Source organism: Trachurus trachurus (genome assembly GCF_905171665.1).
Source record: "Trachurus trachurus genome assembly, chromosome: 12".
NCBI lineage: Eukaryota > Metazoa > Chordata > Actinopteri > Carangiformes > Carangidae > Trachurus > Trachurus trachurus.
The window spans coordinates 7405027-7422364 of NC_139908.1; the positions used below are offsets into that span (position 1 = coordinate 7405027).

General features: G+C 41.0%; 1 protein-coding gene across 7 annotated transcripts in view; it reads left to right on the forward strand.

Annotated features, from left to right (window-relative positions):
• The window catches only part of mast4 (microtubule associated serine/threonine kinase family member 4), a 93559-nt gene that overhangs the window by 55890 nt on the left and 20331 nt on the right, over nucleotides 1–17338 (forward strand). For 5 of the 7 annotated variants that reach the window (XM_083984082.1, XM_083984083.1, XM_083984086.1 and 2 more), the window contains 6 exons: nucleotides 7623–7711; nucleotides 11650–11719; nucleotides 12521–12599; nucleotides 16178–16332; nucleotides 16418–16493; nucleotides 16595–16804. In XM_083984082.1, coding sequence (XP_083840208.1) covers nucleotides 7623–7711; nucleotides 11650–11719; nucleotides 12521–12599; nucleotides 16178–16332; nucleotides 16418–16493; nucleotides 16595–16804 — 679 coding nt within the window. Of the gene's footprint in view, nucleotides 1–1675; nucleotides 2061–7622; nucleotides 7712–11649; nucleotides 11720–12520; nucleotides 12600–16177; nucleotides 16333–16417; nucleotides 16494–16594; nucleotides 16805–17338 lie in introns of those variants that run through there. The other 2 variants (XM_083984087.1, XM_083984084.1) reach the window with 2 other exon arrangements.

Genomic DNA, 17338 nt, shown 5'->3' on the forward strand with positions numbered 1-17338 from the left:
ATGCTGGACATGTCATGACAATATATATTCACATTTTACAACACATCCAGGAACTAAAGCTGCATCACACGTTATTGATAAATCTATTTTTAATTTATTTATTCATCATTTGGTCAACCAACCACTCAACAGCCAGGTCCAGACATGCAGCAGGTTTACTGTCATAAGAGATTAAGAGAACCTGTGTTTTCTTCTTTTTATTTATAAAATGATTCTTCCTCACTAATCGTTTCAGTTCTTCAAATCAGCTGGAGCAGAAAAACCAACAATCTAATATTTACCCACATCTTTTTTTCTTTCTATTTACTTTCAGTTGCATTAATGCATGACATGATGTTATCAGATTTTCATAGAGATCATGACATTTCACCAACGTACCAATGTACTTGTACCAACAGGTTGATGAGGCGGCGGTTTCAGCTCAAAGCAATGTTACCTGTAAACTTTGTCGGCCAATGGTCGGCATTTCTGGCAAATCTGTGCAACCACCTTGAACTGAAGCATCAATAGCAGTCAACAGAATAAACTGAGGTTATCACAATCTGTCCAGATGTTCAAAGCAGCATTTGAGACACGTATGCACATGTCTTCAGTGCAGTATTGTCATTTATAGTCTGAATATTCTTCAATGACTGACCCTTCATTTGAAGCTTAGATGAGACAAAAGTGAAAGTAACATATAGCTGCTCCATCAGTCACATGATCACAGCCTCAGACAAACACTGTTTCTCTTATCTCTTAGCTCTGGAGCTTTATTATTGCAGTGCAGCACAAGTGTCTGTGAACTTTGCTCTCTGCTGTGGAGAGGAGTCATTGAATAAAAGCAATCAATGTCCTGGGACGGAGGCTGGATTCTCTGTGAGAGGTTTATTATGGCTCATCTGGTTGGGAGGATGTTTTGTTCGTAGCTCTGACAGTTACTTCTGTAGCTGTACACTCTGCTCCCCACAGGCTGCTGTCAAGAGCCAACCCGAAACTCACACATACGTGCAGAAGCTTCAAAGTCAAATTCATCACTGAGCTGATGAAAGACCAGTTTTTGTGTGATGCGTGCATGAGTATTTCATTGCCGGGACTTTCTAGAAAGGTCAGATTAATCATAATTAAAGCAAAACTCTCTTTTTTTTAATTAATGCTACTGTGGATTTAGTTGATTATAAACCATAACATTACCGATTGTTTCCTGCATGTTTTCACAGTAGCTGCTTGTGTTTGGCTGCTTATCTGCCGATAGAGTCAATAAAAGAACCTGAGTCAAGGATCAAAGGTGATGAAGGGAAGGTGAGGCAGGACTGTGCGCAGGGCGGGAGCAGCTGAGGGAAGAATTCCTGCAGCAGCAGAAGAAATCCATGCAAAAAGCACAGCATTTCCATTTCAAATAGGTCCTGCTTAATACACTGACCCACCAGACTCTTGGAGGGGAGCCAGTTTGTGAAAGCAGCGAGTGCACAGCAGCATCTGCTGATGATGCAGTACCCCTCTGTCTCACAACCCCCCCCTTCGCAGGATGTGAAGTGGTAGATGCCTGTTACATGATATGAAGCATGTTGAGCGAAGGGAGCAGGATGAGTGTTTGGGATACAGAACACAGTCGCAGTGAGACGGGAAAACAAAAGTCAGCTGGTATTAGGTGTCATATCCCCACAACAGAGGAGGCTGTCAACGCCTGACCTGGATCACACACTCTGTGCCTTTCAGATTCTCCTTGGGTTACTTTTTTTTCATTTTTTTTTATTAGAGGACAGAGGAGGACGGCGTGTCCTCTCTGCCAGTGTGTTTATGCCGCAGCTGGCTGCAGATGTGCCTGTGCAGAGGAAGTTGGGACCTAAGCAGAGCTGTTGTAGGAGTACTTGTCTGGACTGCACCGGGGGTCGCTTCTTCCTGAACCCCGAGAGCCATCGCTTCCCCGAGAGCCCCCGAGAGCGTCTTCACAAGCCCCCGTTACCTCTGCCTCTTTGGCATGACTTGGACACAATGTCAGACTCCAGTCTGTGGACGGTCCTGTCCAACTTTAACATGCCACATTTCTTCAGTGGAGCTCGTCTGCGCCGCTCAAAGAGGTAACATTTAAAAACGGCCTTAATTTTCTTTCCTTTCATGTGGTTTTGTGGCTTTACAGAGCTTCTTTTACAACCTGAGATGTGACACGCGATTTATTTAGTTTCCAAAACCTAACAGGTCATTTGATATTCGTAAATTATAACATGCTTTGTGGAGCAGTGGGTGGCAGCAGGGATGTTTCTTGGTGTATTTACAGTAGGTCAGCTGAGCCGTTTTATGAGGCCAACATGAATAAGACGCTGGGTGTTCCCCTCCTGCCTATTGTGTACTATTTGCTTTGTGAGTAATTGTAGAGTAATTGAATGAATGTTTGTTGTGGAGGCAGCCTCCTGGTCTTTACACAGGATGTGAGCGTTCTTATATGTCATCAGCGTTTTATTCACAGCTGAAACGTGGAAAATTGCTGATGGTTCATTTTATATTTGTCGCTTGTTGTTGTTGTTGTTGTGACAGTTTCTGCCCACCACAAAACAGTCCTGACGCTGCCAAATGTTCAGAAACATTTTGTGACTCACAGTGAGTGTATAGCCGCTGGTTCTTCCTATTGCTAAGCCAGTTTATCCCAGTTTTTTTTGTATACTGTGCAGCTACTGTATTGGTAAAGCCCATATAACTGATATTTATTTTTAATCCCTGTCCTGACCTATTTTATGCTGTAGAACAGCTTAACATGAAATACTGGCTTTTTGGACATCTTGTATTAGTACATTTTTTTTTAATTTTGTCGCATGAAACCCGCAGTCAGATTTGGAAGATCTGCATGTTTGTCTGCAAACATGGCATCATGAATTGGCGTGAAGATAATGAAATTATTAATGGATTTTAATACAAATATGACAGCATGCTGTTAAAAAGCTGTGCGTGTAGCGCATCATGTCATTACAGTTATCAAAACACTGAAAGGCGCTGACAGAGTTGTACAAAGTCAAAGTAAAGAAAACAGCTATATCTTCTGTAATATGTGACCGTTTCGGACGCTTGGAAGATGTCATAACTGGTTTGCAGCTGTAACAATGACTTAAATACGTCATGCACTCGATCTGGAAACATAATCTCTCCACAAAAAGTGGGATTTGACAAAGCTGAGTCTGTGTAAATCTCTGTAAGGCTCTACGTCTCCAGATGTAAAAAACTGACAGTGGGCCTAAAGAAGACAGCTGACAATGGCGGGCGGCTACTGAAATGATCTGCAGTGCTTTTTCTCCAAGCAGCAAGTTTTTAAACACTATTAATAGAGCAGTTTGTGTGTGTGTCGCATGTCTGACTTTGAATTTAGGTTTGTCAGCAGCACAGAGCAAGAATTTATGCGGCATGGGGCTTTGTCAGCTCACCTGACAGCTCTGATGACAAGAGAGCCAAACTCGCAGAAGTAAAAAAGATTAATCATGGCTTTTTGTTGACACGGGTCAGGATCAGACGATTCCGGTTCAGAGCAGCTGGAAATCAAAGGAGTTTTATCTATTTTTGCGTCTTCTTCTTCTTCTTCTTTTCTCTCGCACCTTAAAATAGATAATTGCGCTGAAATCTAAGAAATTGTCTCTGACAGATTCAGATTACTTTGTGTGCTGATGTAGGTCAACGTAAGATGTGAAATCGTTGTAAAACGTGAGGTAAAAAAGTGAAGTGAAGTTTATCTATAACTTAAATAAAGGTATTTTTGTGGAGTATTTATAGGCTACTCACTGGCTGCAGCAGCTGTTTGTCAGTCTGCTGCAGATTTCATGTGTAATACAACAATGGATTGACAGGGTCGAGGGTTTTTGCATATATCCGAGACGGTTAAACCTCATATGGATCTGCTCCAAGAATCTCACACATCTGCAGTACAGCATACAACACTGGCCTACTTTCTCCCTATCATCTTCGCCCAGGGCTCCTTTATCCCCCCCCACACATTTAAACCTCTCACTAGCCCAACACGTTTTTTTCCGCTCGCTCAGTTTCCCCGTCCTCTGAGGTGTCTCTCCGCCAAAGCTCAGCTCAGCAGCCGAGGTGACGAGGACGAGGACGACCCGCGCGCCGTCGTAGCCTGTGGCAGTTTTTTTTTCTGCAGCGTAATCCAGAGGCGTGCGGTCATGTCATGTTAATGTGTCCACGAGTGGCACTCAGCTGTCTAATAGGGGTTACGGGCGAGGGGAGGGGGGGGGGGGTAACAAACACCAGGGTGGGTAGAGAGAGCAACAAGAGGGTTGATTGGGCAGCAGTGTGGCATTCTCTTGGCCTAATCCACAGTGAGAGGGTATAAATAGATCTCGTTAAATCTGATCCTCTTTGACTGAGCACCTGTGTACCAGATATTACTCACTCTCCCTCCCCACCATGATACAATGATTCATGGCATGTGTCCACACTCCCTGATCGCGGGGGTTAGCCCTACAAACCACTCGAGTAAACAAGGATGAATGGGATTTCAGTCAAAATAGACCCCCCCCCCTCCTCCTGATGATTTTTAGGGAGATGAATTAGGATTTTCGTTGCGACAGCAGGGCCTACAGTACAGTAGATGAGCAGCTCTGGGGACATTTCAGTCGTGCGTTTGCAGTCATTGTCTGAACAGGTGTTTCCTGCTGTGCACTTAAAAAGGTGAAGGTGACAGCTGACCTCAGCAGCGCCTTCACATTTGTTTATAAATCACACCTGACTGGTTTTCCTCCAGTCAAATCTTGCACAGCTATGTGACTGTGAGAGCCTTTGATACAACGGCTCTTATCTCCTACACACATGGTGCAAAGCTCCCAATATCCTGCAGGCAAATTATCTTTCTCTGTGATCAGGTCCCTTCACACAAGAAATGAATCACCTCTGCTCCATTGTTTTGATCTCAAATTTCTAAATACCAGACATTTGCTCTGCAACATTTTTAAGCATCATTGGAAAAATTTGCATCCTCTCATTTACAGCCGTAGGAGCACTGAGCCGTAGCAAACCACTGACTGGTAAATATCTCATCTCTGCTTATTAGTTTGTCACATATTCATCATCACATTAGGAAATTAGCACGTGGCTAATTGTTCAGTCATTTAGCGGGAGCCGGTCTTCCCGTATATTTCTGGTGTCGTTGCTCAATCGATGCATCAAATTTGTGGGAAATGGTCTGTGGATAATGCTAAGCTACCAGGCCCCTTGTGTGTCACTGATCCATCTTAACCTCTATTGAGTCAACGGTTAGTTAACGGAGTGGCCTTAAAGCTGAATGTTAAGTCATCAGGAAACATGAAATCATTTCTGGACCATTAGTATTTTCTAAATACCATCCAGGATGATCAAATGGATAAATGAATTAACCTGAATACAGCTGTGACCGAGGTCGATACCATAATCTATTAAAAGTCGTTCATCTATAGACTTTAGAAATTCTTACAGGTACGTATGGCTTTCTGGTTTTGATGCTCTTATCAGCTCATGAGGATGGATGACCCCTTGGAGGTGCATCATGGGAGTTTTCTGAATCATCATGAACATGGAAATACTAAAGATTTCAAATGCAACAGCTTTTAGAGTATGAAAAAAAACAAAACAAACAAGGTCACACCTGGGTGGTGAAGCAAAACATCCACCTACATATTAGAGGCCACATCCCATCCTCGTATCACACTGCACTTATTGTTATTATCACTCTGAGTCATAAAAAGTCTTCACATCAACATCCAAGTCCTGATTACAACCGGGAAAAGCGACGTTCCTGATCCGAACGCTCTGATGTAACCGACCTGGCTCATAATAATGTGCGAGCGCCATGCAAACCAAACAAACACTGGACGTCTAACACCAGCCCAAAGTACGTCATTCAGGGTGATTAAGCCCAAATGTAATGGCCTGTATTATCACTGGACATGATTATGCACAGCATTATCAGCTCCTATAAAAAAAAAAACCACAGCCTTTCCTCTTCACTTCTTGCTGATGTGACAGGGAGGCTGTGAGGGCTCTGCAGTGGCACCTGTAGGAGCCGCTCTGCAGCACTGTTGACACAGACGGAGGCCGCCTGCCTGCGCACACAGACATTTCTGCATCGTTGCAGGAGCTTCATGTGCATTTGATCGTTCTGTGTGATCAGCGCCGCATCACACAGATAGAAGAGCTGATAACTGTGACTGATTTCCTCTCTTTCTCTCTTCATGGACGTTAATTCTTTATCTCCGTCGCCGTCCTGTAGCCACGCAGCTCCTCATCTTTTGCAGCTCAAACAGAGGGAAGAAAAATGAGGGGATGTTTTTGTGTGTTGTTTGTATAATGCACCAGATTGAAGTTGTTATTGAATAAAAAAAAACATCTTAGAAATTCAGTTGGAAATGGTTCAGATCTCAGAGGAGGTTATGTAAGGGGATGTCATTGAGTCTCTGACCTTGACGTGGATTCAGCTGCACAGGCGCTCTCTCTGCGTTTTCCACTGACAGCCTCTAATTTGAAAGTATAAACCCAAGACTAATCGGGACATTGAGCGCTGAAGCCGCTTTAACGCTGAAATATTAGAGTTTTTTCCTCTCAAGGTTAAAAACCGGGCTCCATTTATGAGTCACATGTTGTTGATCACTGCGGCTCCTCGTGAGTCACACTCCTGTATTAACATGACCAACCAATATTATAGTATTTTGAACGCAGTGCAAAGAACCTGACTGAACCGAAGACGTTTTGCGTTGCTGTGTGAACCAGTTGTCACTGTCCACTCGCTCTAGCTTCCTCTGTATCAGGGAACATACATTATCTTTGCAGAAATGTAATAAAATACACAGTTAGAAATACATATAACTGTGTTTGGAATAAGTGTTATTAAGTGTTGCTTCAATAACGTTTGACTTATCAGCAGATAATTGCATTTTATAAGTGTGACGGCAACATTCGAGGCTGACAGAAAATCTACAACAATAATGCCATAGAAGAGGGTTGCTGTTTTTGTTTTTTAATAAGTCAGTTTTTTCAGGTTTTGTAAATATTTTCATTTTTTTCTGCCATCTATGGTCGGATAAATAAACTATAGTGATTCTGATACTGTACTTGTGAAAGAATGATAATAAAAAAGTTTCTTTAAGCAACCTAACACATAATGGGGAAATAAACTTTACCTCGACTGAAATAGTAACAGATTTATTTACTTTGTACTGTAAAAGCATCTGCATCAATTCTCTAGAGAGGATGATCTCATGTTTTTCTTTTCTTTTCTTTTCTTTTCTTTTCTTTTCTTTTCTTTTCTTTTCTTTTCTTTTCTTTTCGTTCTTTGTTCATCATTTGATCTGAACCAGTGTCGTGTATCACCCGACAGGAAGTGGTTGAAAACAGCATTTACTATCAGTTCAAACTTGTAATAATCTTTTGGAAATTAAAAACGAAAGGGAATTTGAAAACCATATAAACTCAGAGGTTATATTGTTTATTATTATATAGCCTTTCTTTTCTTCCATAGTAATTCTGGTTCCTACAAGCCCAAAGACTTCCTGAATCCAAGCCTCTGTGTTACAATGGTGTTGTAAATTAATGTTTTTTCTCTGTCATTAAGGAAATACGTGATAAGTGGTTTCTTTGTCCATTGTCCTGCCCTAATATCCACCTCTGTGCTTCGACAGCTGCAGAACGAGCAACAGAAAAAGCCTGATAGGAAGCGGTCAGTCTTCAGGTTTACCACGACCTCACTCTCCTCTCTCATCTCTCACAGGTAAGAACATGTACTGTGTGTGTGCGTACAGTATGTGTGTTCACTGTGTCTTTCTCCCAGGGATATTGGTGCAAAGAGGAGGGGGCGAGGGGCAAGAATGTAGTCCATTGTGTAATGCAAACAAAAAACAACAACGTTTTTGCAACACCATATGCTTCTATAATCCGTCCCAGTTTCCATCCACAAAGCTGTAAACCTAATGGCTACAATATTGATATCATAAAATGGAGAGAAAAACACTTTATTACACAGTGAAAGTTGTTGACAGGCGCTAATGACAGAGGATGCAGAGGTTTATCTGGCACCAACAGCAACGAGAGAAAGTAAAAAGCACTAAAAACAAAAAAGCGATCATTAAATGTTTATTGTCCTTCCTTTTGATGAGGTCAACTCTGTGGCATTTTGGGTGAGAATTGAACTGTAAGGCTGGAGGCCAGAAGGCAGTGATTGTTGCTGGGTGAGGAAGTGGTGGCCTGCAGAGAGGAAATGCACAGGAGCAGAGGGAGGGGAGGCCTCATTTACCACAGGGCGTTTTATTTCCTGGCATTGGTCAGCAAAAGCAAAGCAGCCGCAGCAGCAGCTCGGCAATGTTTAGTCTGTATCCCGACCCGACGGAGGGCTCCAGCTTTTAAGATGGACTCGGACTCAGACAGGTTCAGTGTTCTCAGCAACGAGTGCGTTCAGCTGTGGGACGACGTGACGCTGTGGCTCAGACGTAATATTGGTACCAAAGGTAAGAAAACATCCTTCCAGCGGCCATGTAACCGACCGTGCTGACGTTTTGCACTTGTGACGCAGGTTTTTGATCTGATGCTCTTCAGCAGAACAAAACCCCTTTGTTCAGGAAAGTGAATACAACTTGCATTTAACCTGTGTTTATCCATTTTCCCATCATCCTCCTCTCAGACGACGTTAGAGTAGATAATATGAATCGTCTGCTCAGGTGCAGTCCAAATCCCATAGGCGTAGGTTATCATCTGTAATTGGGTGTAATCAAGATTACAGTGCAATTACATAGACGGGGATTCATGACTAACAAGATTCACTGGCTCTGTCATTGTTCCCCAGTATGAAGGAGGCTGGTCGTTATCATCACAGTAGGTGGTGGCATCATAGCTTCTGGTTAATTAACTGTTTTGGTCTCTGCCTCACTGAGGGCTGTAATTACGCCTGATTAATGCACAACCATAGGTTTGTTTTTAACACTATGGATGAGAAACACAAAGGCTAATTGGCGCCTTTCACAGAGTCCCTACAGCACAATATGTTCAATGGCCCTAAGCCCCTTATTTTCAATAGGTAATGCAGTATGTGGACATTACTAATGTAGGTAAACAGAGGGAGTCCTGTGTGGTTATTAAGGGGGAATTGTGCAGATACTTTCAGTGGAAGCGAGACTACGGTCCATGATTTATTTATTTTCTGTTTTGTTTTTTTGTTTTGTTTGCTTGCATTTGCATTTATAGATAACAAATATGAACCCTCTCAGACATGCAGCTCCAACAGCAATTTGTCTTGTGTCTGTGTACGAACAATCGCCTGAGTCACTTTTACATAAGTCGACATGGCAACCTGAAGTTCAGCCTCGAGACATTTCCATAGCTCTTTCACCAAGGTACAAGTGTTAATTCAGTGCTGCTGCATGGAGACAGATCTCTGGTAAAACCCTGAAAAATATCTTCATCTTTTCTGCACAAAGAGAAAGAAAACAGTTTAAATACAGGAAAAAGACCAGGTTAAATTGTGGTGAAGGTTCCTCTCTTTTCAGATCAGTCTGTAAAAACCATCAGAGCAAAATATGTCTTAAAAAAAATGTATAACTTGTATCGGCTGCATGTGAGCTAATAGGAAATATAAAGGAGTCCTTAGTTAACATCCTGTGATTCAGTGCTGCTCTGCGTGTTGGATTGAATAGAAGAAATGAAAAGTACTAAAAGACCAGCAGCAGAATTTGCTCTATAAGATTAAATGATGGAAATGATGTAAAAAAAAATGTTCTTGTAGATTCACAGCGAGATGAGCGGCTGAACATCTAGAGGTAAAATTAATCCATCTGTGTTACAGTCTTAGATAAAACAATGTTAATGCCGATACTGTGAGAGCATTCTGTCACTTAACCAGTCGGATGAACCTCATAATGTTACTGTACATATTACATTACATTGTTACATAACAAAACCAGGAAGCCAAAGTCCTCGTACATTTGCTTTTCTGGGTCCTAACTGTGACATGTGGCATGACAGAGATCTGAGAACTTCGATCATGTGACACCTGACCTGATTCCTTTGCTTTGGCTCCCGAGACGAGACGAGAGGTTGATTTCAAACTAACCAGATTGGCTCCTTCCTCCATCTCCTGTCATATCACTATATGGCGCCCCTCACCTGTTCCTGATGCAGATTCATCCAGATGTTCCTGTTCCTGAGATTTTCAAATATAGGCTAGAAATATTCAGCAGTATTTCTACTTTGATAATTCATACCACTGTTTGCTTAATCAGTCCTGTTATATCAACATTGCTGACTGTCTATCCCAGATTCTGCTTGTATTTCTGTGTATTTCTACAGGTGACATCTCCCTGTTGTGTTTCTGATATTATATCTTAACCTATAAAGTGTGCAGACGCTCTTTACAGTACATGATGTGCACTTTAAATAATAAACAGAGTTGAAGTTGAAGAAAGTCCTGCCCTATTTTTCTTCAGCACTTGCATTTTTATTGCCACATCAAGTCTGAGGTTTGATGAGTTGTGTACCTGTCGAGCTTCTCTGGGGTTTACAGCAATCACATTTGCAAAGCAAATCACCGGCTCTCAGAAGTTCAACCATTTAAGATCGGTGAGATGGAGAGAGAGGGAGTATTAAACTACACTGCAGTGCGCGCTGCCACCAGGCATCACATGTTTGACATTCAGAGACATTTCTGCACGCTGTGTGAAAACCAAGCAGCTTTTTTTCTTTTTTTATCTATAAAAAAAACAAAAACAAATTGGTCAAAATCGTGCTGTTTTCTGATTTACTGGCAAGTGCGTGAGGCGAAAGATGACATTTGACATTAAGCCAAAGAGACGGTATGCTTAGCTGGAAAAGGTCCACAACAATGTGTGTTCAGTGGAAATGATACACCCACAGCTCACTCCAAAGTATTTAGTTTGCCTGGTCGCTGACCTTGTTTTAAACTCTCCAGAGCACAGTTGTATGTATTACTGCAAGATGTCAACATCCACTGTTGGTTAATGTGGAGCTCTTTTATAAAACAGTATGAAATATAGATACATTTCCCTGCAGCTGAAAGCTGTGAGGTCTGTGTTGATAGTTTTTACTCGAAATAAATGAGTGTTGCAGTCGAAATGTAACTCTAAATCCAAATTTTAATTCCTCAGCTTTTGGTTTTTGAGCTGAAACACTGAGTTAATTACTTGATTGACAGAAAAACAACTATTTTGATATTCAATCACTGGTTAAAAATCATGTTTTCAGCTAAAAAATTTCCAAACACTCCCTCGCTACACCTTCTTAATTGTGAGGATTTGCTGCTTTTCTGGGTTCAATGTGATAATAAACTGAATATCTTTGGGTTTTGGGATGTTTTTTGATAGCATCACCCTTCTTTGGGAAATGATTAGTTTGAATAAAGAATTGATTAATCAAAAAAGTGATATGAATAATAACAAATAATGAAAATAATCCTTAATACTTGGTTTTTATTCAAGGCTCTGTAAATGAAAATGAATTATTACTTGTTGTGCACACCCAACACCAGAACTGTAATAATTTAGTATAAATGATTTTAAATAAAGTCTTTATCTTTTAAGAAATCGGAAAATGACCTTACCTAATTTACTTATATTTAGCCTCTTTATTGTGTTGTATCTGTTGTTATCTGTAAAATCTTTATCTTTGTGTGAAAATCTCCATTTCTGTGCATTTTTCTTGCAGGAACCAGCCCACAAGACAGTCCTAGAAACTTCTCTCCCAGTGCCTCTGCTCATTTTTCCTTTGCACGAAGGTAAAACACAAACATTGATTTGAAGTGACAGAAATCAGCTTGTGAATATGTAAATAACAAAGTAAATTTAAATAATCAGCTTCTTAAGTCTATTTATGCTTTCAAAGGCAGCATCAGTATATCATCTTATCATCATAATATCATGTAATTGTGTATTTTTTTGTATTATGATCCACAGTCATTGCCACAGAGCAGACAGGTAACTTCATGTCAGGCCTCTGTTTGCCCTTGAATTTTCATTACCCCACATTTGTGAAGTTCACTGTTAGTAGACTGCATCAGTTTGCTTCACCGTCACTCTCAAGTTTTTATTTTACATCGTTTTTTTTTTTTGCATCTAGTTTCACTTTCCCCTGTTCCTCTAACTTCCTGTGTAGTGTGACCAAAACACTTCATGTTGAACAATAGCAGAGAAAAGGTCATCTGTCATCTACGACAACCATGTGGTCATTAGGATTGTAGAAGTTGTTTCACATGTTTTGAATACAAACATGGGAATAAAGCTTCATATTTCTGAAGTCAGTTTTTGCAGATTTGTCTTTGAGCGAAGACTAATTAGATTTTTTTTCCACGAGCAAAGACAAATTCTTCTCCCTGACTTGCATTGTAACGAACTGGAAATCTTTCTAATCCTTTGTTAATTCATGGCCTCAGTTGGACTTTGAAGTGTGACTGTTCTCTGTGTGTGTGTCTGTGTTGTTGTGGTGTGTGTGTGTGTGTGTGTGTGTGTGTGTGTGTGTGTGTGTGTGTGTGTGTGTGTGTGTGTGTGTGTGTGTGTGTGTGTGTGTGTTTTTGTGACAGGACTGATGGTCGCCGCTGGTCGCTGGCCTCACTTCCCTCCTCTGGATATGGCACCAACACGCCCAGCTCCACCGTCTCTGTAAGCGCCACGCACCCACCCAGTCTGACACAGAAACAAGCTGAGCAAACATTAGTTTTATTTGTCTTGTTTTGTTTTTTTATCTGACTTAATTACCAAGTCCGTTTGTTTTGGTGGGGGAGGAGACATCTGAGGATAATTTGGCTGAAGGTAAAAAAAAGTGAGAGAGGCCGACTGCAATGACAACAATGGTGATGAAGCCAGAATCACCAGAGGCCTCACGATGTTTAAAATCACAATTATATCCTATTATGACTTAAGATCTCTGAGTATTGAAGTAACATATTGTGATACTTGGCAATTAATTACAGTTTTTCATCTGCAAATTATGTCCCGACAGGAAAACTGTCAACAACTGTTTCATCTAAAAAGATCAAGTCTGTTTATCTCACTTTAACCATCTTTATTCTTACAAAATGAGATTGTCAAGCAGAAAGACTAGCACCAAATTACCTAAAAAGATCGATACTTGGCGTCAGTCTATCAATACAATATAGTGACCAGTGTTGTGCTAGTTACTGAAAAATAGTAACTAGTTACAGTTACTAGTTACTTCATAAAAAAGTAACTCAGTTAGTAAATCAGTTACTTAAACCAAAAAGTAATGCGTTACTGAGAAAGTAACTTTTTCGTTACTTTAAAGGTTTTTTTTTTCCAATGCTCCCATTAAATAAAGGTTGATTGAATTCCCCTCTAACCTCATTTCAGTTCTGTAGCCTACTGATGCTGATGAAGAAACACGTGTTTTTATCTGTACAATTTTACCATCATCATGCTGCATGATGTCAGCAGCAGCTTGACCTAACTGCAAAAAAATCTCGAGTTACGTTTAAGACTGTTTTCAGTGACGGAAGTAAATTCACTCCAGCGGTATTTTTTTTATCGATCGATCAGCTGTGTTTACCCAGAGCGATCAGCTGTGTTTACCGTTTCAGGCGTCATAATTCGAGTCCGTCTGTCGGACTCCAACCGCTGCTGCTCGGGTGGAGTGGGTGCTTGTGTGTGTGCGCTGTGACTCGAGCTGTGTCCCAGTTCAGGGGCTGCAGCCTGAACTGAGACACAGCTTCGGTCTCGGATGCTGCGTTAGCAAAGTTACCTTAGCTCGCCGTCATGCCCTGCCCAGAGAATCGCTCTGACCTGTCCAGTCCTCTTCATGTAGCGTGTTTGATTACGTGTGGGACGCTAGAGGGCGGCCACCAACTAGTGCTTAGTGTCTGTGCTCTGTCTTTCTTTCAATTCAATGAAACTTTATTGATCGCTGAAATGTTATAGGAATGTTGTGTGCCGCTGTAAAACCTCACCAAAAGGAACGGAGTAACGCAGCGTTTGGTAACGGGAACGGAGTTACTGATTTAAAAAAAACAACGCGTTACGTTATTAGTTACTGAAAAAAGTAACGGCGTTACGTAACGGCGTTACTAATAACGCGTTACTACCCAACACTGATAGTGACACATTGTTACAACATATTTTGTGATTGTTTGAATTAAGAGACCCCCTAGGGGCATAAAAATGAATGTTGTGCATTTAAAAATAATCATGTGATGTGCATAAAGGTTTAACTAGGAGACTATTTTCACCAACTGTTTGTCATTCACGGCTGCCAAGCTGCCAAGCTCCCTGTCTGAGATCGATGTGAGGCGAAAACTTTGATGCAGAAAGAAGAAAAGAAAAAAAAACATTCACATGCAGAAGCTAGTGTGCAAAAAAGTGAGAATGTTAATGAGACAACACCTAAGACTTCTCTTGTTGTTGTTTCTCTATCTAACTGCATTAACATGAATGTCCTGCAGTGGAAGTTCACAGAGGAGCTGGTTAAAACTTTTAATTTTTTTATGTAAATGACAGAAATTGGAATTAAAATCTCAGCTCTTGTGATTTGAAAAAAAAAAAAAAAAATGTAAACTTCAAATTTTGATTTCTGTTTAAAAAATTTCACTCAGGCATGCATGATTAAAAACCCAAATTCAAATTTAAGTCGCCCTGCGGGACGTGTGAGTGAGAAAGTGGAAGTTTAAAAAATGAGTTGGATGTCTCTCACACACACACACACCGGCTCTTGTTCACACGTGTGACTGCCTGGCTCACTGCAGCGATTAGTCTCCTCCGAGGCTGCATATGGAGAGAGTCTCTGTGAACAAACACTCTGAACGAGAGGCCAGAGATTTGTTCCAGAGAAAACATGGCTGACAAGTGGGCACACCGACAAACAACACACACACACACACACACACTGCAACACAAACCCACACATTCCCCTGGTTCGCCCCCTCTCTCCCTCTCCCTGTTCTCATTGTGTTTACTTCCTCTGTCTCCATCTCTCCCTGTGTCTCAAACGCTGACGCTGGGAAGAAAATAATTGTATTCAAATACATCAGCATAATAATTTTTAAGGAAGCAGACGGAGCGCCGCGCAGACAACAAACACGCGTGTTGTATAGTACAACACACTAAACTAATGCAACATTTACAGGAAGCCGTGTCATACAGATTGGATGGAAAATACCCGTATTGATGTTTGTTTGTGTTTTGTTTTGTGTCATGTCTGGGCATCTCGTACGTTTCCTGCCATTCACGCCATCTATCGACGGAAGCATGCTCTCGTTCTCCAGTAAAAGATTAGTCATGAGTTCAGTCGGATCAGAGGAGGTGATGGGTTTCGGTTTGTAATAAGAGTCAGGGACACGGTCGAGTTTATGTGTCTTTTTATTTGGGAATAAAGATACAGATAATTTTCAGCCCAATATTGGCTGATACTAATCGACCAATAATTATTGGCCAAAATATAGAAAAATCTGATAATTATAGTATATACTGTAGTCAACATTGCCTTTTGCTCATTTCGAGTCTGTTTGTCCCCTTAATTGATTTGAAACAGTAACAAATGAATTGATTTTTGAAGAGTCATAACTGTTCTTTTTGTTTTTGTTGTGATTACAGTTGTGATATATACAGTATATATGATATCATTTTGTGTTGAGGCAGAGCTATGATGTTAAATTCATCTTTACTCACTACCTCTTATCCTTTCTTAACCTCTGGTGTGTATATACACTATTAAAAATGTTAGTGGTTATGAGAAGCAGGTAGTTATCGGTTATCAGTATTGGTGGAAAAAAAACAGTTATTGTGTGTCCCTAGTATTATATTATTACATGTGTTAATGTAAAGTTCCTAGCCTTGCCTAGCTTAGCTTAGCATGAAGACTGGGAGCAGGAGGAAACAGTTAACCTGGCTCTTTCCAAATGTTTACACAAAAAAAAAGTTCAAAAATTTAAATTAAAAATGGTGATTTGACCTTTTTAGCGTTTCTCCTGTTTCTGATGCTAAGCTAAGAAACATGTCTCTCGGAGTGTTCTCAATTTTCTCATCTAACTCTCACATTTCCTAAAAAATGTGAGATTATTTTCCTTTTTTAGATTTGCCAGTTTCTCTAGTGAAACTCAAGACATTCTTTTAGCATGTTTATGTGTACGTGTGTGCGTTTTCATGTTTTTTTTAAATCCACATTTAAAAAAAAAATTGCCATCTCTTTTTTTTTTCTTTTCATGTTGAATATATATTTGTTTCATTTCCAGTCATCCTGTTCATCACAGGAGAAGCTGCACCAGCTGCCCTTCCAGCCTACGCCCGATGAACTGCACTTCCTCTCCAAGCACTTCTGCACTGAGAGCATCTCCGGGGACGAGTGCCGCAGAGCGACGGCCATGCGACCCCGCTCACGCAGTCTCAGGTATTACTCCACCTCTGCAGATGAAGCATTACGCACAATACTGGTGTCACTACAACTCTTGACTTTATTCTAATTCCTCTCTCAGCCCTGGAAGATCTCCCTCATGTTATGACCACGAGATTATTATGATGAATCACGTCTACAAGGAGCGGTTTCCGAAGGTACGGCCTCATAATAAGTGTTCCCCTGCTGTGTCGGCTCATTAATTATATTTTGCGTGTTACAGTACCAAACTTTGCACCTTCTTGTGTCTTCTCTGCAGGCCACAGCTCAGATGGAGGAACGGATTCAGGAGATCATCCGCAGTAACTCTCCGGAGAGCGTCCTCCCATTGGCAGATGGCGTGCTCGGCTTCGCCCACCACCAGATAATTGAACTGGCCCGTGACTGTCTGGAGAAGAGCCGGCTGGGACTCATCACCTCCAGCTACTTCTGCGAACTCACCGACAAGCTGGAGAGGCTCGTTCAGGAGGTGAGCGTGTCTTCGGTCACAGCGGAGCGGAGGAGGGGAGGTTTTTTGGGACAACGGGTCACGGAAACGCTTCATACACCTCGATTTGTCTCGATAGAGAAATTGCACGATAACCAAGACCCAGTTTTTGAGCGTCATGTACTGCTTTTATGTTTTACTCACAGTAGTCATGTCACAGTTTAGCACTTTACTGCCTGAAGGAGTTGAAAGAATCCTTAGAAAGTCTTCAAACAGCATATGGAGTTGAGATTTTTCAATATGTACAGAACAAATTTGTCACCTGATAACAAGCAATGACCCATCCTCGATTCTTTTAGAATATATTAAGACATGCAAATTGTTGTTTATTAAAATCTTTGAAGAAAAAATTACCTTCATTGAGTATATATTTATGTCTTTTTATATTTTCACAAATGTTGTTGAAGTTTCACCAAAACTCCAAGGTCATGAAAACATAATTTCTGAAAAGAAGCAAAACATTTTTACTTGAAACAGGCAGATTTTTATTATCCAGATATCTGACATCTTGTATCT